The following is a 19945-nucleotide window of genomic DNA, read 5'->3' as shown; positions in this document are numbered from 1 at the left end:
TCAACTCGACAACGACCGCACCCTCTTCCTCAATTGGCCTCGAATCGGCATGACCCTGATGGTGCTCTCCACATCCGTATGGCCGACCTCATCCATGGGCTCCCAACTCTGAAAGTCCCTCACACGCAGACTCTGCATCCATCGCAGCGTTCCTAGATCGTCGTCGTGAGATCTGGTATCGAAGAACCGAGGTGGCAGTCGGCGACGATGGTGGGAGACACGATTCCTGCTAGGTCTGCACTGGCCGTTGTCGTCGATTTGGCCGTATTCTGATGTGGAGGGGACGCCGAAGGTGTAGTAGTTGTCTCTCGGGTGGGTTCGCAGATGCAAAGGCGGGTGCTGGGAGAGCGAGAGGATTGCTTGGTTCGATGGCTGGGTTTGGGAGGAATGGGGCAAACTCGAGTCGGTGGTCTCATTATCATCTTCGTCGTCGTCTCCTTCTGGGTAGCCATAGTCGCTCTGGAGCACTAGAGAATAGTTGTGATCTGATTCAGTTATATCATGCGCGTCTCGGACATGTTCCTGAAGGGTCTCCTCTGTAGCATCCCCATGCAGATCACAATCCTTCATCATTTCTTCCGGCCCTTTGATGACAGCTCCACCCACGGCAAGCATGATAGCGACACTAAACTTACCCCAAAGATAGAGCGACTTACCCCAGGATACTTTCTTGCTTCTTTGCTCACAAGTTTTGCATTTCTGATGCTGGGCATCTTCGGCATCGGGTCGTGGTGGACGTGGTACTCCTCTGCCATCATCAAACTCCACCCTTTTCTTCTGTTGCGCTCTTGTCGACTGACGTGCTAATGTTTCTAATGATCTGCAGGATCTTTGAGGCGTATCGAGATCGCGACCATTCAGACGCTCATGTTCCACCTCCGCAATGTTCTCGCCATCATACACCTCCCAACCTTCCGTCTTCTCCTTTATCTTCTGCTTCCAACCAGGCCCAAGAAACAATCCCAGTACCCACCAGCTAAGCTTGCCAAGCCGTTTCCAATTACTGCACCAAGCATTGGCTATTACGCGACGAGCGAGAGCGGTTGGATCGCGGCGGATTTCGCGCATGTAGGATGTATAGCGTGATATGGTCCCAAATATGGTTCGGTTGTTCAGTGAGGTCATGGGGATTGTGGGTCTGCCCTTGCGTTGCAAGACTTCGAGAGGGCTCTTCGGGCGTTTGGGTCTCTTGCAGATTGGTTGTGAGGATGCAGTTTTGAGGGGATTGGGCATCGTCAGTTCTGTCGATTGGAGGCCAATGCTGGTGCTATGCCTCCGTATTTCAGCCAACTTTCCAGACGAAGACGCTATTAAAGAGGTTTGAGGATGTGCGTCTTCTTGCTCGTCTTGGTGATCCAACCCTCGTTCTCCGGAATGGGATGCTTTAGTGTGCCGCACGATGGTGGTCGGTGGAGGATAGGGAGATACCAAAGGGTTCGCAAACTCTTGTTCAACACTGACCGCAGCACTAAAGTCTGGTTCCGAAACTGGTTTGCAGTCACCAAGATCCTCTAGACTATTGTTCTGGTCCGTGTTGCGCTCCAAAGAATACGGCGCTTCAGAGAGATTCGGCAGCTGAATGCTGACCGGATGTGGTAGCTCCCATTCTAAGAACCGGGTCGTCAAGATCTGTTCCTCAGCCTGCGCCCCATCGATATCAGATTCGGTCATCGATACCTCTCCTGCCAAGCTGGAGAATGATTGATCTCCAGCATCTTGAAACTGGTTGCTCAAGAATGCTGTGGAACCTTCTTCCATGATCACTTCATCGATCAAGCTCGGAGCAAAAGGAGTGGAGTCGGCATTGTAGTCAGGGTATGCTTGCCGATCTTGGAAGGTCAGGGCAGTCTCATGTGTCGAAGGTAAGGATTTTTGATCAGCTATCTTCTCGTCAAGGCTGACAAAGCGAGCTTCAGCAGTGCCTTCTAAAGCATTCAAAGCATCTTCCGCGGCCCAAGCATGAGATCTTCGCATTGGCTGAGTTGGAGTATCATAATGCTGGGACAGGAACGCAATGGTGGGGTCGATTGAATGTTCTGAGACATCGCGACGCTCTGGACTAGACTTAAACTCTACCAGAGGAGCGGACTGAGGAAAACTGTTGGTCGAATTCAACGTTGGCAGAACAAGAGACTTGAGCTGAGTAGAGCCCGATGCGAAACGTCGAGTCTTCCTCCTCCGGCTGGATCTCTCTGTAACGTCGTCCGTTGGAGATGGAGGCAAGGGCAGGCCCCACGCTGCCGGGCTGGCAGACGCGTATGAATGCATAGAGGATCGTTTGGACATAGTTCCATTGCCTGAACGGACAGAGCATGAATCGCCTAGGCCAGAGTCGACAGACTGGAAGTCATCACGGCTCTTTTGTGGGTCGACGTTCTCGTCATGGCATGGATGATCATGTTCTCTGATAAGGGCAGAGAGCGGGCTAAAGTAATCATGCTGGAAGGGGGAAGGAGACGTATGCAATGACCGGCGTCTCTTCAATTCACTGCGAGCTGGAGAAGAGGGAATTCGAGGCATCATCGATCTTGGCCTTGGTGTCCTCCTGTGCTGCTCTTTGACAGGCGACGGAAACTCGAATTCGGGACGTGACCTCGTCGGCGACTGGCCTAAGAGCTCTGTAAGGACGTCGTTCCTCTTTTCCAGGTTCCGACTGGTTTCTTCCAGATCCCTCTTTTCCGATTCCAATCTCTCAACGGCAGCTTTCCAAGAATTGGCATTAGACAGATCGCGCTGAGAGGCATTGTTTCGATCTTCTAGATCTTGAATCGTGCTGTCTTTGATGTCAATCTCCTCCTCCAATTGCTTGATTTTTCTCCTTAGGTTCATTTCTAGACCAGTCTTGTGCTCCACAGAATCCCTCAATCGTGTCTCGAATTGATGCTCAAGCTCTGCAAGCATTTCCTGAAGCCGATTGTTCTCTGCTGTCAGCGCACTGACTTTGTCTTTCAGAGGCAAGCCAGTGTTTGGCGAGTATTGCGATCTTTCAAACTCCTCCAGTTGGGTCTCCAGGAAGACGATGTGTTCTGATGCCGGGAAACTTGTTTTGTGCAAGTTGAGACCCCTCTTGCTGCGACCTCGTACCTGCCGTGCTGAGAGTGAACTCGGCGGCGGTGGACTCCGCCTGGCATTGCCACTGATCTCGCGGAGCTTCATGTCATTCGGCTTAGCATGGACAGGATTAAGTGTGATTGGAGACTGTTGTGTGCTAGGAGCGTCGTGATACCACGAATGGGCGGGTGAGTCGTCTTGACCGTCTTCGTAGATTGATCCAAATGTGCTCCTCACTGAAGGTCTGCTTCGGGTGGAGTTTGTGATCTCCTGTAAAATGCTGCTGGGGGTATTGCCACCTTGTGGAGCTCGCCGTCTGACCGTAGGTGGGCTATTCTCCTGCTTGCGCGCCGGTGATTTCTGGCGCCGGCTTTTGTGATCGTCTTTATCCGAGAACCATTTCGATAATCTGGTGCTCAATCGGTGACTTGGCAACCGGGGTGCTCGGAAACCAGCATTTCGTAACTGTAGTCGTCTCTGCGGTAAGCTCAAGGGCGTCTCGAAGGGGGTCTGTGGTGATCTTCGTAATGGCGAGGATGTATTGGTCACACCAAGGAAGGATAGCGGGCGGTTAGGTGTTTGTTGACGGTTGGAGTCATGGCCCGCGACGGTCGCAGGAGATGGGAGATGGGAAGGATGAGCGTGACCATGTTCCATGATACCAGGAATGCTGTTGTCACCACCAATCCTGGGCCGGCAGAATGGTTAAGCGCAGTTGTGAATATCATTGGTGGACTTGGGTTTCCCAAAAGGGTATTGTGAATGGGCGGTTAGATTGGTTTCATTCCTCAGATTGGCGGAGGGATGTACGGAGTAATTGTGCAGTAGGATGACACCAGCACCCAAAGAACTGTAAGACTGAAAGCTGTAAGGGAAGTGAAAGGCTACCAGAGATGAACTGTCCTGTCCATCCCCCAAACCCGAGGAAGAGTCTGCTGCAGGAAGGGAAGTACGTACTTTCCGCGATTGTTTACGTTTGTTCTGTTTGGGATTCACAACCGGCGATCGTGGGGGGGTTGAACGCGGAACCGGAGCCGGAACGAGGAACACCTCCATCTCCACCTCGGCTCACCCACCGAAGCCAACAATACTCAATACTCCGGACACTCTGGACACTCTGGAAATCATCATCAATCTCACCTGCGTGCACCATGAATTGATGTTACTGCTCTTCTTCGCGCTCTGATCAAGGACTAAAGATATCCCTAGAGATGAACGCCTTTCTTTTCCAATCTGGGACAGCAGCTTCGTCCACCAACGAGCACACCGAGTCCATGAGCCAGCTTTGACAGCCCAGCTGCTGAAGCCGCGATCTTCGAAGCATGCAACATGTAAAGTGCAGGTCAGCCGTTGTCAGTGGAGCGAAGAATTCATGTGCGATATCCATCTCACCACCTGATCCATTCAAGGGCAGGACCTGAGGAGCTAACCCCAGTGCCGCTCGGTCGTTATGATCTCGTAGCATCACTTCACTTCCTTGGTCATATTAAGGGGATATCATTTGACGATGGCGAATGTCTGACCATGCACTGCACTCTGCGACCAGAACAACAAGCACAATGAGCAATGATGGCGTCATGCACTCGGTCGAATAATGTAGAGCAAACTAACAGAGACCGCCAGGTCCGCTATTCTCTCGTGTTCGTGGGAGGAACGAGAACGAGAAAGTATACTCGTGGAAGTGGAAAAAGAGTTGAGCAAGGGAGCATAACGTTTACGTCATCTCGATAACAAAGGAATGAAGGCTTTCGATTGGAGGGAGGAATCGATCTCATTTGACGCATGGCGGCACCAACTTTTCTAACAAGCAGCCATATAGATTAAACCAACTCTATCAAGCACTTTTACGGGTTCACGAGACGCTGCAGCCCTAACTAGTTTCCTCTTCACCTGTGATCCACCAACATATGCTCCCCCCGATTATTCTGGCATCTTGACAACATATCGTCCCGTAATCTTGCCCTCTTTCATCAAATCATAAATCTTTGATAGTTCCTTGAGATCAACAGTCTTGAGAGGCGCCTTGATCTGTCCAATACAGTATTGCTGGAATGTGCCATCGACGGTGTAGCCAGACAGGGCGGGCTTCAGGCATAAGGGTTCGTCAGCCTGTTGGCGGAAGTCACAAGATAGACAGGACCATTCAACCATTTCACTCCCACAGCCTCGCTGATTTGGCAAACGTCATCATCGACGAGCTCGCCTCTTGCAACGACAATGCCAGCACCTTCATGTCCGCCCACCAAGGGCAACTTGGTCGGTATTGGCCAACCACCGTTGACTGCGTGAAGGTAGACGCTGTATGACAAACACCAGAGTACTTGATGTCCACCAGAACCTCGTCCGGAGCAGGTTGCGCAACATCGATTTCCTTGTAGTCAACCGGTCCGCCGACCTTCTCGATGACCTGTGCCCACTGTTTCTTGAGTACCTCTGGAGCCATGCTTTACGAGGGGAGTGGGTAAGAGTAGTAACGTAATATAATTGAGGCTAGGACTTATTTTTGAAACGTGTGAATGAAAAAGAATGAAGTCTAACGTAGTTTGAAATGGAGATGACCTAGACCTGACCCCATGTATTTAATCGTTGAAGCGTTGCCCTGTTGCCGCTCCATTGATGGAGGACGGCCGGCTGGCCCTCAGTCAATTCCTGGTCGGTATCTCATATGGCTTGATGCTTTCGATGGCACCTGCATGGATGCACGTTGATGGATCCCAGATTTGAAGAATCGTCAGGTGGATTGTGCAGCGGATGATAGCCAAAGTGGCGGCAATGGGTCAGAAGCTGTACCACAGCTGTCATTTCTAGCCAGCGTGTTGATAGATTTGATCATGATCCGAGCAGTGCAATTCAAGCTCATCCATGTGTAAGACGAGATCTGACAAATGTGCGGAGCCGATAATATGGACCGAAGAGGAGTCATGGATGAGGGGGAAGAGTGGATCGCAATCTAAGTTCAGGCAACCGGACCGCTGGCCCCACGGGTATCACACCACACAGCTTCATGATTCGCAGGATGAGATTGGAGGAGGAAACAAAGTGCGGGGATCCGGCTCGGTAAGAAGGGATCTCCAGAAATGATTAATCAATAACTGTAGATCGAAGCTGACGATCTTGCTGCTGTCCTTGAGCTGGCACTGCTGCTATAGCTGCTCTCAACGCAACATGATCATCCAACGAACAAGACACAATAGTAGACAACGACATGCTATGATATGTGCAATATACATGAACAATGTCCCTAATTTAACATCGCTGCTATTCCAATGCAAACCCAATGCTATCTTGGCATGCTTCTTTCTGGAGCTGCGCTGCTCTTTCTTTGTGGGGGTATCATTGTGAGCGAAGGGAAGTATGGCTGTCGAATGTAGCCAAAAAAAAAAAACCTCAAATAGCGAAGGTGGTCATAACTCGTGACTAGATACGAGCACATCAGAGGTGTGCTGACGCGTGAAGGGTATTTATGGCGATAGTGATGGGGTATGTTGTACAGCGATGTCGTGGTAGGTGAGTGGGAAAAGATGACAGACTCCTTCTGTTCCCGTTCAAAAGGCTCAACCCATCGAATTCGCACACTGGTTTGGATATTGACGATCGGTCAATGGTTGAGGGAAGAGACCACCTGCCAGCTGCTGCTGCATGTCCCATTCTGGCGCACCTTCAGTCTTCCAAGTCCAGTAGACCCATCCGGTTCTGGCCTCGTATGCGTCAAGCTGAGCCTCGATGTATCGACGAATGTTGTACTTGTCGTCATTAGAAAGAGCAGCAACACTCCCGCTGTACTTTCCTGCACAGCTACCAATGGTTGGTGAACCACCGAATGTTCCGTCGTAACGAGCGCCCCTGTCCTTTCCGTTTAACCATTTGGCGCAATCGGTCAGGGCACCGGACCATTCGCCTACAATGGTCCATTTGTCAGCCTGGAGGAGCTGACCAGCTTTGCTGCAAGCGGTGCCAAAGAAGCCATCTGGGGTTTGTTGGAGTGATCCGATGTCGAAGACCTGATAGATGTGAGTGTCGATAATAATGTTGTTGCCGGGTGTAAAACCATTCCAAGCAGAAGGTCCTTGGAAGGCATCGGACAGGGTAACCGCAGTATCACCATTGACAGCCCGAATAGTACCAAACCCGTCGTTGTAAAACTGACGCAGGGTGTCAATATTTACACCTGGAGGGAGAGGCTCATTGAGAAGTTCAATCGATGTGACAACTCCGGTGTTGCTGGCGTATCTTTCTGCCAAGGTTCGTACGGCATTCAGTGTCTGGGCAACGGTATCACCCCCTCCCCAGCCCACTGCTCCTCTACGGCCAGAGTTGTCGAACCCGTTTTGGGAACCCGGACCTTTCATGCATGAGGACAAGAATCATGGCAGTTGCGCGAATTGTACATACCTCCATGTAAGTCAATAATAACTTTGAGACCTGCACCTCCCGCCCAGCCAATGGCCTGGTCGAGATACTCTAGCGCGCCCTGCACGTACGGGTCACCCTCAAGCGGCGCGACCGACCAGTATCCAATTGGGATTCGGACGTGATTCAGGCCGGCAGCTGCAATGCTGCTCAAGTCGCCAGCGGTGATCCACGAAGCCCAATGCGCCGACAACAAGGATAAAGCAGCATCTTTTCCGAGTGTCTGACAGAGTGTGTACTCATCAACAGCACCACCTCCGGCTCGTTCGTACAGTGAAGGCGTGATCCAAGGTTCGCTTACAAGCCAGCCACCAAGATTCACACCTCTAACCTTTTGACTATTGTAGTCAAAGGAGAGATCACGAGCTTCCAGCCGGCTATAAGGCTCAGTCCTGGTTCCCTTCAAGCGTAGGGAGAAACTTACAAGCCCTGTGTTGGTGCAGCGTTGCTCAGCGCACTGAGCATTGACAGCCCGAGGGCGGCTTTCTGAAGAAGGGAATATGGAGACATGTCTTATGAATGTAGACACGACGGAACGGGCTCGGTAATCCGTGTATGCTCTGCTATCACTCTCGCTTCCATGCAATGAGTATGAGGTTCTTGGAGGAGTGCTTAGGAGTAAGGCGAGAACTGTCCTCAACCTGGGTGGACTTTGTCCCTAGATAGCGTAAAGGTGTACAACGCGTCTCTGAACATCCCTGATCTACGTGGAAGCTGGGACATGTCCATGATATACAAGTTCGGGCTCCAACCACTTCGCAGCGGCGTCCACGTCGGCAGGTGTACCATGTACCCCACCCCTTGTTCTGTATGAGCTTGTGACATTGTTGATCATTGCCCCTTTCCACATATATAAACAAGAGGCTGACCAGGATGTCTGATGATGTAGGATGCATTGGATGTGGACCCTATGCTTCCGCTTGTGGCGTTCGGGAAGTCGACTTTGCGGAGGCGCTTTGCTCTTTTGCCAATATACGTAATATTAACTTTAGAGCCTCATCCCTGTCGGGCTAAGGCTCGCGCCCCACAGTTCTTATTCGCGGCCCAAATGGAGATCAACAGCACAAACAGGTTTGGACTGCTGCAGGCAAGGTATCAGCCTCCCGAACTTTCCCAAGGCTTGTTCATTGTTAGAGCCGAACTATTAGAGCCAATAACTGGCCGTGCGTGTTTCATCTGGTCCCAAGGCAAAGATCAAACAAGAAATTCACATGATTATGGTTGATACCCTTCATAGCTGAGTGAGTGATGGGGAAGAGTTCCGAATCCGGAAAGAGGCCCCACACCGGGATTGAAATTGATCTACAACTTGGCTTTTAAACTCTATCATGATCCCCTACTTCGAGTAGAAGAAAATGACAGTACAAACCGGGCGAATCTTACTGCCAGCTGCCTTACTATTTGAGCTGCGTTGGCCAAACAAGGCACTTGAGCTGCGGGTAGCAAAGGATGTAGCGAAGCCCCTTTCACTTGCTGCTTTGGAAATGAGACTAGTCTTGCAGATCCATCAGCTTCATCCTGTGTAACACTGAGTGGCAAGAGGGTGAGAATCACACGGTCATGCAAAAACGAGCTACACTGCGGCGCTCATCATCAAAGATGGAGTGGAGTGATTGATTCATTTGGCCTTGCCTAACCGATGAAGCTGCTGATCAATGCGCACCGTATCAAAAGCAACCGCTGCCACTTGTCAATTTCTACTACGTAGTATCGACATTATCATAGGTTGTGCAACATCACAAGGCCTGACCCAAATAAGTCTTATGTAAAATCCAGCGTCGAGCATGACCTGGTGTAGCAACTACTGAATGCTGAATGACGATTCGTGGTTCGCCAATGTTTCCTTTCGGCAGGGCATCCCCACAATTCGGGTCCCAAGTTAATTGGAGACCTTGATGAAAAGTTTGCTTTGGGTAAGTCTCAAGTTGATCTTTTGCCTCGGTCATTGTCATGAGTGGGTAACCTTACTATTGAGATCATGAGGCAGGGTGCCCACCCTGCCCCCACCCTGTGAGCATGTTAACATTCATGCGATTCGGTGTAGGCTGAATTTCTCTACTCAGAATGGTCCATTTTTGTTCATGATCAAAACGAAGCAAGGTAATAAAAGGTACGTCCATCATTTCAACTGTTCAGTGGGGTACAAAGGGCGAACTCGCAAAAGGATCGCATGTGTGACTGGACAATCTGGCCTGCACTCCGAAAGCCCTAGGTGCACCTCAAGGCAAAGGAAATGTGCTCTCTCTGACATGTTTGACTTGACACCACCAACACGTCCTATGACGATAAGGTTATCTACCAAGCATTTGCTATGTTGTAGGAAGATTCTATAATAGTGCAGTTACATCCGAGGAAGCCGTGTTGCCGTCATAAAGCCAGCGAGAAGGCGAGGCATCTTCTGCCGAGCAGCAGACAAGCTCAAGAACGAGAATGACAAATGAAACATCACAGTACAATGGAGAAAAGACGAAGTGAGAGAAAATGATCCGTAATTTGATGCTACCAAATCTTGCTTACAGAGCCTTCCTGCCAGACCTGCCTATGCACCATAGCGATATCGACTCCGGGTTAAGCGCCTCTTTTGATAAGGCTGGAGGCAAAGTCAACCACGAGAGTAGGCTAGTCCTCCAAATCCAGTATTGTCGACGGGAAAGGCAGCTACGACCTAAACCAACCAGCAAACTGGGGGGTTGGGGTTCGGGTCCCTCCTGGATTAGCAGGTGCATGTCCCCAATTTAAAAAAATATAAAATATAATAAACAAAATTAAATCGCAAGCAGTAGGCTAGTCCTCCCACAAGAAGAAGTCCTGTAAATCTAGTCCAAGGTCATCTACCACTCGATGACTCTCTCATTCTGCCAAAACTCCCCCGATGCACCACCGATTTCCTCAATTGCCAACATCACAGGCGTCTGTGCGCCCTGGTCTGGCGTTTTCGACCCACGGTGTTTCGACATGTCCGTGTTGACATAACCAGGACAACAAGCATTGATTAGCCTCTTCCCACCCCGGTCTTGCTCCTCCCTGGCGATTACCTTTGTCATTGCGGTCATTCCCGCCTTGCTGACAGCGTAAGCAGCAGATGGCCATCCCTGTTCCTTCTCCTTGCCAGCCTCGACCGCGGCTTTGAATTCTTCCATCAGAGCGGTAACCTCTTCAACAGACCTGGCATTGAGAAATCTAGAGCGGATGGATTCAGAATACTTATTCAGCTTTCCTACGATGGACGAAACGTTGATGAGGCGGCCGTTGGGTTTGAGTAGTGGAAGGAAGTCCTGCGTCGCTTCCAAAGAGCCGTAATAGTTGCATTCAAGAGTAGTCTTGACAACGTTGTTGTCTGCAGCAGTGTACAAGGCTGAGTTAGTGCCTGCTTGGCCTTTCCTCAAATCGAGCTATTACGAGCTTGGGGCATTTTTCACGCGCAACACCACTCTTCCAGCACCGGGTGCGAGTGGACGAAGAGAACGACTTACCGAAGCCGTCCATAGCAATACCTATTTTCATGACGGACGTCAGCTCAGCCAACCAATACTTTCCAGTTCATTACCAGGACCAAGATTCACTAATCAATTCACATACCAGCATTATTCACCACGAAATCTACCGCCCCCTCTCCATGCTCACCCCTCAAATACTCTGCAAGCCCCCTAATACTCATTGTATCCCTGATATCCAACTGGTGAAACTTAATATCTGCCCACCCTCCATCCTTCTTCAAAGCCTTGGCTTTCTTGAGCTGAGCATCCTCCTCGTACAGGGATCTGACAGCTGCTTCCCCTCGACTTTTGTCCCGTGCTGTTAGGTAGATGAGCAAGCCCTGACTCTCAGGGTCGCTCTTGTGGAGCGCGCTTTTAGGGTATTGAAGCGCGAGTTGACGGACGACTGCGAGTCCAATGCCTTTGTTAGCGCCTGTCACGGCGCCGACGTGGGTATAGGGCATAGTATCGATGTTCAGAAAGCGAGATGAAGATCGGTCTAATCCTTTTTAAGTCTTGATTGATGCCTGGTTCATCTGACTGCGGTAGATCGGAGCGTCATGAAATGGATGTAAGAATCTCGACTCGGCTGTGTCAGTGTGTCATCAGTCACTCCATCGTTGGATGTAATCCATTTCATCTTACGAGCTCATCGAAGAAGAAACGCATCGAAGCGGACTTAGGCAGTGACCTTGGCAGATTTGAGTCTAACTGTTACTAGTTAGCATTGAATTAATTACTAAGTGCGTTGTTGCTTCACCTTCTCGTATGTATGAAATAACATTGTCTATCTGAAGTAACAACTGGCTCTCTATATTCATCTTTGTTGCGGAGCAGATTTCCCCTAGATCAGCCCTCATGCTAATGAGTTCGTACTTGTGCCAGGCGCACTAACCAAGCAATTCTAACATGTAAGCAATCTCATATCTACAGCAATCCCAGAAATATGAGGTCTCAGATGTTGCGAGACATTCTTTCGTGTGTTAGTCTATTCATACGCCACAAATTTGATTTATTTCATCAGGTACGGAGTCACTAAATAATAATGAAGTGCACAGAAAAAATCCTTCAGGGGGTAACATACATGGCTCAAACATGTGCAGGGTTGCATCCTCTTGCACTGAGTCAAGCACTCTAACATGTTGATATTCGTACTAAGACGATTTGGCATGTATAGTGCTGTTCCAGCATCATTACCATGTTAATCACCCTGACCAGGTGGGTGGCAAGCCAGCGATTAAGCCAGCGATTAAGCCACCAAGTACAACGTCTGAGTACCGCGACGTCGTAATGAGACCCTGCAAAGAAGGGTGTTCAGACGCAAGAAGCAAGGGCTTTTGTACTCGCCCATGATGGGCAGCTACTCGCGTGAAATCTTGGGAGATAGAAAGGCCAGCAGATCTCGTCTGAAAAGGAAAAGTGCAGCAACATCCTCATTTCATTTGCCCTTTACACATCTGCTTCAAAATCTGTATTCAGGCTAGACCTGCAAAACACCGTCTTAATCACTGAATACTTTTTCTATCTCTAAGCGGTAAGTGTCTCACACTACCATCAGATTACTCAAGTACAACTCAAGCTAATCATGCCTCTGCAGCTCCAGCAAATCGAACTTCACCTTATGATCCTCTCGCAGTTAGGTCAACGGCCTCTGTGATGCCATGACCGAGCATGATCGCCAGAGCAGGAATACGTACGTGAAGTCTTTCCACGACGGTTACTCCAAGGCCCAGGCTCAGTCGGGTCCCGAACAACATCAGTGAGTAACTTTACGTTCTATGCTTGCAACAGAAGGGCAGGGAAACGAACAGCTAAACGCGAATACGACGGGACACGCACAAGCGCCTTTCAAGACGCTCCGCTCCGCCATGGCGCACGGCCGCGAGGAGTTTAAATGGGAGCGAGTCAGAGACGGGAGAATTCAAAGTCTGCCATCCACGGTCAAGGAAGACGACTGCGTAACCCCTGCCGTGGGACGCTTGTACTTGCACGAAGCAGTGCAGTTACTCTACCCTCGTGAAGCTGGACTTTGGAACGCTCTTTAGCACTCGACTGCTTCTCGGAAACGTCTGCCTCGACCGATCTTGAGGGGTGGGAAGTGAAGGCCCGAGGGCAGGAGTATGTAGTATAGATCTACCCTATACGAAATATATATAGCTTACGCTTTTTTCCAATGATCTTCTTTCGAACATGGAGTCTACTTTCTTTGTCCGCTGGTGAGACCTTAAGTGGACGGATGTAGCAACTTGACGTTCAAAACAGATCATGAAAGTGGCAAGGGGGGCACATGCAGGCTCTTGCTCAATACGGCAACTAGAAATAGAGCCAACGGGTTCTATCATCTAAAGCTTGATTACCAGGGCTGTGCTGGAGACTTGGCCACCATCGAGAATTACTATATGCCGAAGATCAGCCGAGCCAGACCCCCTTGGCCTGTGTAAGTTCTAAGGCTTATCAAATCGTCTTCGACCACAATGAGGCAGATCAGTCGTGTCCAATTTCACATCTATCACGTAATTGAGTGCTGTCGCCATGAAATTATTGTCCTTGACAGCCAACTTGGCATAACTTGACGCAATACCATCGTCATCAACATGCAGCGGACAGTGCATTTGCGAAATCATTCTTCTGGTTCATCCCCTGATATCGCGACAGCATTTCTAGATCGCATATCTACTAAACTACCATCTACATGCAGGCCTCGGAGCAGCAGGGGCCCCAAACTGGCTCAGAGCCTTTCTGACAAAGGCTATCATAGCTATATTCGCCCTGATATATACCTAATATGAAAATACAGGTCATGGGTGATTATCAAAGGAACCTTTGAGGCAAGAAGGTAGGAAGAATGGATTTGACCATATTATTGAGACCATTACGCCAGTTGCTCTTCAGGGAGAACGGTTGGCAATTCTCTATTGCCGTGAGCAGATTCCTGGCTATCTACTCGGGGACGTCGCTTCATCTTTTAACGATCTACTTCTCCTGTATGCTGACTGTTTATATGCATGAAGGCCTTCAAGTATTATTACTAATTGGTTTCATGTGGTGAAATCATACAAAAGAGGGTGCAACCCTCCTCCCTGCCATTAATATCACAGCGGACATCGCTTTCCTGGATACTATCAACGAAAGGGTCCAAGTCATCTTTACCCAACGGAAGCCACAAAAATACCAGATCTTCAAAGTGTACCAGCAGGACGATGGCCACCAAAAGCCATCCGCAACAACGGCCCCGAAGACCTCGCTTTACAACGGTACCAGCTGCGAGAGCTAGCTGAAGGCTGGCCCTGCTATCGGTAAACGCTCACGAGCTAAAATATGTCTGTCACTCATCAACGTCCCTCTCAGCGATACATGAGAATGGAAGAACCTGCTCTCCATCTGCCACCCAAACGCCTACATCTACACCACCTGCACCTGCCTCACTCACCATACTGAGTTTATCGAGATGTCCAAGACTGGCATGGACAAGGGCGCATTCATCGTGCACCGCATCCTTGGCTCAACCACCGACATCAATTCCGAAGCCACCCGCGCAGTCTCCAAGATGAAAGCCACCATCTCGCAGCGTTTCTTGCTTAAGACCGCTGACGCAAAGAACTGCGAAGCAAATACCGTCGGTTCTGTTCCTTGTTCCAAATAATGGAGAGTGGGGAGTGGAAGGCTCGATATGTGAGGCATTGGTATGAGAAGGATAAGTTGATCCCTGTGAATACGAATCTGGTGGCAGAGCTGGATGAGAGCGAGTTGCAGAGGTTTTTGGTCGGAAATAGGTATCTGACGTGTTGTCGGGAGGCTACTACGGACGGGGTGAAGGCTACTACGGACATTTCGGGGCATCGGAAGGAGGGGGCTGGGTTGTGGGAAGAAGCATGATGAGTTGTATTGGCTTTCGAAGGATTGAATGGAGGGAAAGATGTGAATCTTTAGCTTCGAGGTTGGGAAGCACTGCTGCACTGGTGGCGCGGCTGTTGGATCTGGTGCTCCTCAGAGTCTTCTCTTGCCATCACGAGACAAGTTCGGGAAAATGCAACTAATTACCAATCTTCGTATTTGATCCACTGTGTGCACACATCTGCCGGGTTGTGAAAGTAACACTCGAGGCATAATGGCTCCTAGGACGTATAAAGTAAAATTTAGCTTTCTTGGCTCCTATGTATCACAATATACTACGTACGTACGTACGTACTAGTAGAGTATGCTCGCCATCTACATTACGTTGGCAGGGGGTTACCATTCGACCAAACATCCCAATCACTAATCTCAATCAGCGACCCGTAGCATAACCCGCGCAAATAGTACATAAATACGCCTCGGCAATCTCCTCCGGTTTGGCTACGAAGCCCACTAAGAGACTTCTACCACTTCTTCCCAGCTCTTCTCGCGTTTACTTCTGCACCAGACCCGAAGCTACCATATTAGTGGGATCCTCTTCTCTGCTAGGTCACTGGCCACGCCTTTAGTGAGAGACAAAATGGCGCCGTTGAGCGCTCTGCCTCCTGGTGCTCCCTTTCCGGGCTTATGGCTGCTACGCAGGATGTAAGGGCTAGTGAGCCTCCGGGCGGATGATGTCGTATTTTAGCAGCGCGACTCCACTTAGCTGGGTTTGTTTGCGGAGGCCAACCATACCCTTTCACATGACAACGGCGCCCCAGAATTTCACGCCAAAGAGATGTTTTGCGTTGTTGTGGTTCAGTTCTTCCAGCATGCCGCGAATGATCTTGTCAACGGTGGAGAAGAGAATGTGGTCGATTGACGCTAGGGACCGCAGGGCTCTGATCAATGCTGGTTCGTCGCGCACGTCCGCTGCCACACCTTTGACTTTCGGAGTATCGAAGGGGTGTACAGCGGTGTTGGTGCGGTTCTGAGGGCCGGCCCCGATGTGCCGCTAACAACTACGATGTGTTGACAGCGGAGGTTGTCCATGAATTTGCCCATTCCGTCTCTTTGCAATGCCTTGATTAAGATAAATCTGATAGCCCGATTCCATGACAAGGCACATGGAATATTGTCTCTGACCTAACGTCGTCGTCGTCGTCAATGAGCTCGCACATGTATGGCTCTGCAGTATTGCCAGTAACAACTTTTTTTCTTTTCCATCAAGAGGAGGTCAAGATTCAGCTAGCAAGGCATGGCCAGTAGAGCCTCTTCATGGGCATCGTCGAAAACAGCATTGCGACATGCTTGTACGGCGTGGGGGAGAGCATCGAATGTATCCATTAGTCACCGTAGTTCTCTGCATCGCCGCAAGCTCCTTATGTCCTGCTCTTTTTCACTATGTATCACGTATCAGTAGGCTTACTCCACCGTTGCAGAATCTGAGATACTGCCCAGGATGATCACACAGATAGGAAGCAGATGCTCTAATTAGTGGAACGGTGGGTAGTTGGCCACTCCGCCACCTTCTGTAGAATCACCTCATGAACATGACAAGCTCAGGCGAGAGTAGCAACACTCAGGTACACAAAACCACCGTTGTCGCAAAACAGCGACGTGATAAGGTGTCAGTTGAGGGGCGACTATCGAAACGGATCCAGGCATAGACGCTGATTCCAACCAAGTACTGTTCAAAGAAAGAAAGAAAGAAAGAAAGAAAGCGAACGAGGCTGTGGAGATGGTCTAAGCCCAATAGGGAATAAGGCAGCAACTCTGCGGCTGTGCTAACTTACCGCCTAGACTCCAGAGGCTCAGCTGATCTGAAGTGGTTTCGGATTGTGGCTCTGCTCATCCCTGCTAGCATTGGCACACCGCCTACAACCCACTGGCAATGCAACTTTCTTTTCAAACCTTTCAGCCGCTATAACAGCGTTAGATCCCTTGATCGTACTCTAACTCATGCCAAACAGCTGCCAGATATGGATTATGCCTTGAGACTGTGCCATCTATATGCTCTCAATCCTTGTGACAGATGAGGATACTTCCAGGCTGAATCGAGGCACTTTCAAAAGGCATGCCATGTGTAAGTGTGTATATAAAGTAAATCAGTTTGCTCGGTGGAGAAGAAGAAGTAGCATACCACGGTTCACAGACATCACGTAGCATTCTTATACAACTCCACAAATAAGCTAAGGCGCTCTTGCCACGTTTGCTACAAACATCTGACACAATGACCACCCTTTCGCCTGCTACCACCTTCTGCTCGCAGAGCACATCCTCCAAACTCAGCAGCATGCCTCTCAGACTCAAGCGATTCACCTCGAAGAAAGAGCCTAAGTCATCATTATCATCGTCACGATCCCTCTCCTCCAGGATATCCCCAGCAACGCCGGTCGCAGCAAACAGCAAGACAACAAACCCGTTTCCCGTGACAACGCCTACCAGACGACCAAAAAATCTCGACGAGGCAGCACCACCAGCATACTCACCACCCACCAATTCCGCAGTGAAAACTGCTCCCATTCTGTCAAATGAGGATTCTCCGTACTCCTTTCTCGAGCAATTCGACACCGTATTCCTCATCGATGACAGCGGTAGCATGGCAGGCAGAAGTTGGCGTGAAACCGCCGCTGCCCTGACTGCAATCACTCCTATCTGTACAGATCATGACTCCGACGGAATTGACATCTACTTTCTGAATCATCGCAATCGACGGGATTCCACTGGCGCATATAGAAACATTTCCGCAACCGTTGGTGTTGAAAGCATCTTCAACTCCGTTCGACCCCTTGGTGGCACCCCCACCGGCACACGTCTACAACACATTCTCAAGCCATACCTTGCGCAAGTCGAGGATATGATTGAACGCCAAGCCCAGGGCCAAGAAGTCACCGTGAAGCCACTAAACATCATTGTCATCACAGACGGTGTTGCCAGTGACGATGTTGAATCTGTCATTGTTCAGGCAGCGAGAAAGCTTGACGCATGGGGGGCAGAGCCATGGCAGATTGGCATCCAATTCTTTCAGGTCGGAAGAGAACCAGATGCAGCCGAAGATCTACAGGACCTGGACGACGCTCTGTCGACTACACACGACATACGAGACATTGTTGACACAGTTCCATGGACAGGGGACGACGGACAGATACTTACCGGTGCCGGCATTCTTAAGGTTGTACTCGGTAGTGTCAACCGCAAACTTGATCGCCGACGAGGATCTGATGAGAGGTTGAGAAAATGACTGGAATTGATACATATTGGGTGGATAAGGATCATCTTGGCGCTTTTTCATTTTGCCTCTTTTGTGCCAGTGGCACAGAATGCTTCACTTCGTATACATGTATTTTTTTTGGTTCGGTTTGCCCAAACAGCTCGGGCAGAAATTTGCATGAGACGGCCCGATACCCAAGCCCAAATTGGACTTTCATGGTCTGGAAGAAGATGGCGCAGACCCTGGCTTATATAGATTACTCACAACCATATTCAATGGATCTTTTAATTTACGTCTATGCCATCAGGCACTTCTCTTTTGAGCAATTTTGCAACACATCTGCTCAACCGTACCGCTGTATCCTTGTCCGTCGAAAGCGATATGGAGCTCCCCGGATTTGTATGAGAGCATGAGGAACCCCTCAGCGCTACCACTTAATGAGTGATAAGGTGGCACAAGTATCAATTTTTTGAAATGTAAGGTTGATGCAAGTGTCTCCATGCCTATAACGGGGCCGAGCGGCCTTTACCATCACTAAGTCAACGCATATAGAATCTTCCTGTTACTACTTTTATATGAGGTCCTTGAAGCTAAAATTCCACACCTTACATAGAGCACTAAACAGTTCACTTATCTACAATTTCTTGATGACCACCTTGACGTTATGGAGGGGTCTTAAGTCCTCAAAGACATCTTTTGAGGTGTATTGACAGAGGTTCTCAGTAATCGCCGCGAAATCCTGCGATGGTAGTACCAGTGCTGTGTGAAGACTAGGTTGACCAAGGAGAAATTAGGGGTTTGAATACAGACGCATATGGACGGAGTACGGAGTATACGATACGTATGGAGATTTGGTAAAAATCCCCAGTTTCGGCAGGTTCAACCATTGCCCTCAACCTCCTACTAGAGGCCCGCGTTTGGACATAGTCATGATTCTTGACTGTCTTGTCTTTGTCGTTCCACCACAGCAAGATGCATCCAATGAGTTTCTTGCGAGGTGCTTCATCCTTCGACAGCTTCTTCCCATTCCCCTTAATTTCCTTACATTTGATCTCCCACTCCTACGCCCTGAAATGCTTGTGGCCGTGCAGTGAGATGGTTTTGATTTTCAGACCGAGAAAGTTGTGGATGTGTGTTTGAACTGGTCTTTGACTTCTGCATGTTTCATGCCTTCTCGTTTACCACCCGGAAAGACAACTTGCAGCTTCTTGTCTAGAGATCATGGGGAACAAGACTAACATCAGAGAGAATATTCGGAGTCTAAGCTAATCACCAAAACCGGAGTAAGTATATGGGCTAGTCTGGGAGAAAGTACGCTCTCGGTAGGCCGAATGAATGGAAAAGCGAACTGATTTGAATGTACAGACGCACACGACGCTTCTCTGACGCCCCTTTAGGGCATTGACCGCCTCGGTTGCGGAGTCCGTCGTCTTCTTCCAGCCTTCCGGTGGGCGACGTTCACTACACAACACTGCGAGATTGCCCGCTCGCTTGGTTTCAAGGACCCTCGGATAACTCAAAGCCTTATCATCACCAAAGCATCAGCTGTCGGTCCGAAAGTAGTGCCACATCAAGACAGTTGCACCGGATTCACTGATCCAGCAAGCTGCGTCACGTTTTGGTATGCACTGGAGGACGCAACTGCCGAGAATGATTGCTTAGCAGTCGCCCCTGGAAGCCATCAGACAGAGCCCATCGCGAGAAGATGCGAGAAAGACAGCACTGGTCTCCCCAACTTCGTGCTGGTGGGCAATCCAGTTTTTGCACAGTTGAACGGCGTTGATGACTCCACGCTCCACAAGAAAGTCTGCATACGGCACGTACCAGTACAAAAAGCTCGAGGTCAAGGCCGGGACGCTTGTGCTCATGCATGGTAATCTGATACACACGAGCGAGGCCAATCGAAGCACGAAAAATAGAA

The 19945-nt window shown here is 49.7% G+C and overlaps 4 protein-coding genes across 4 annotated transcripts; 1 reads left to right on the top strand and 3 right to left on the bottom strand.

The window, feature by feature from the left end:
- On the bottom strand, nt 1-3708 carry EPUS_02963 (uncharacterized protein; the record flags this gene model as incomplete). Its single annotated transcript, XM_007804050.1, has 1 exon — nt 1-3708. The coding sequence occupies one exon, from the start codon at nt 3706-3708 to the stop codon at nt 1-3; it is 3708 nt and encodes a 1235-aa protein (XP_007802241.1).
- Nucleotides 3709-4971: 1263 nt separating this feature from the next.
- Nucleotides 4972-7971, bottom strand: EPUS_02962 (glucan 1,3-beta-glucosidase A; the record flags this gene model as incomplete). The annotated part of the gene is made up of 6 exons (XM_007804049.1): nt 4972-5160; nt 5214-5303; nt 5363-5495; nt 6628-7393; nt 7444-7838; nt 7886-7971. 6 exons carry the CDS (start codon nt 7969-7971, stop codon nt 4972-4974), a joined length of 1659 nt encoding a protein of 552 aa, XP_007802240.1.
- Nucleotides 7972-10292: 2321 nt separating this feature from the next.
- Nucleotides 10293-11401, bottom strand: EPUS_02961 (uncharacterized protein; the record flags this gene model as incomplete). Its single annotated transcript, XM_007804048.1, has 3 exons — nt 10293-10798; nt 10935-10955; nt 11041-11401. The coding sequence occupies 3 exons, from the start codon at nt 11399-11401 to the stop codon at nt 10293-10295; spliced, it is 888 nt and encodes a 295-aa protein (XP_007802239.1).
- A 5642-nt stretch (nt 11402-17043) lies between these two features.
- EPUS_02960 (uncharacterized protein) lies at nt 17044-18054 on the top strand (the record flags this gene model as incomplete). Its single annotated transcript, XM_007804047.1, has 1 exon — nt 17044-18054. The coding sequence occupies one exon, from the start codon at nt 17044-17046 to the stop codon at nt 18052-18054; it is 1011 nt and encodes a 336-aa protein (XP_007802238.1).
- Nucleotides 18055-19945: the final 1891 nt, after the last annotated feature.

The sequence above is a fragment of the Endocarpon pusillum genome (assembly GCF_000464535.1).
Source record: "Endocarpon pusillum Z07020 unplaced genomic scaffold scaffold2751, whole genome shotgun sequence".
NCBI classification, from domain to species: domain Eukaryota; kingdom Fungi; phylum Ascomycota; class Eurotiomycetes; order Verrucariales; family Verrucariaceae; genus Endocarpon; species Endocarpon pusillum.
Note: the sequence above shows the minus strand (reverse complement) of the source record. Positions and strands in the feature narration are given on the sequence as shown.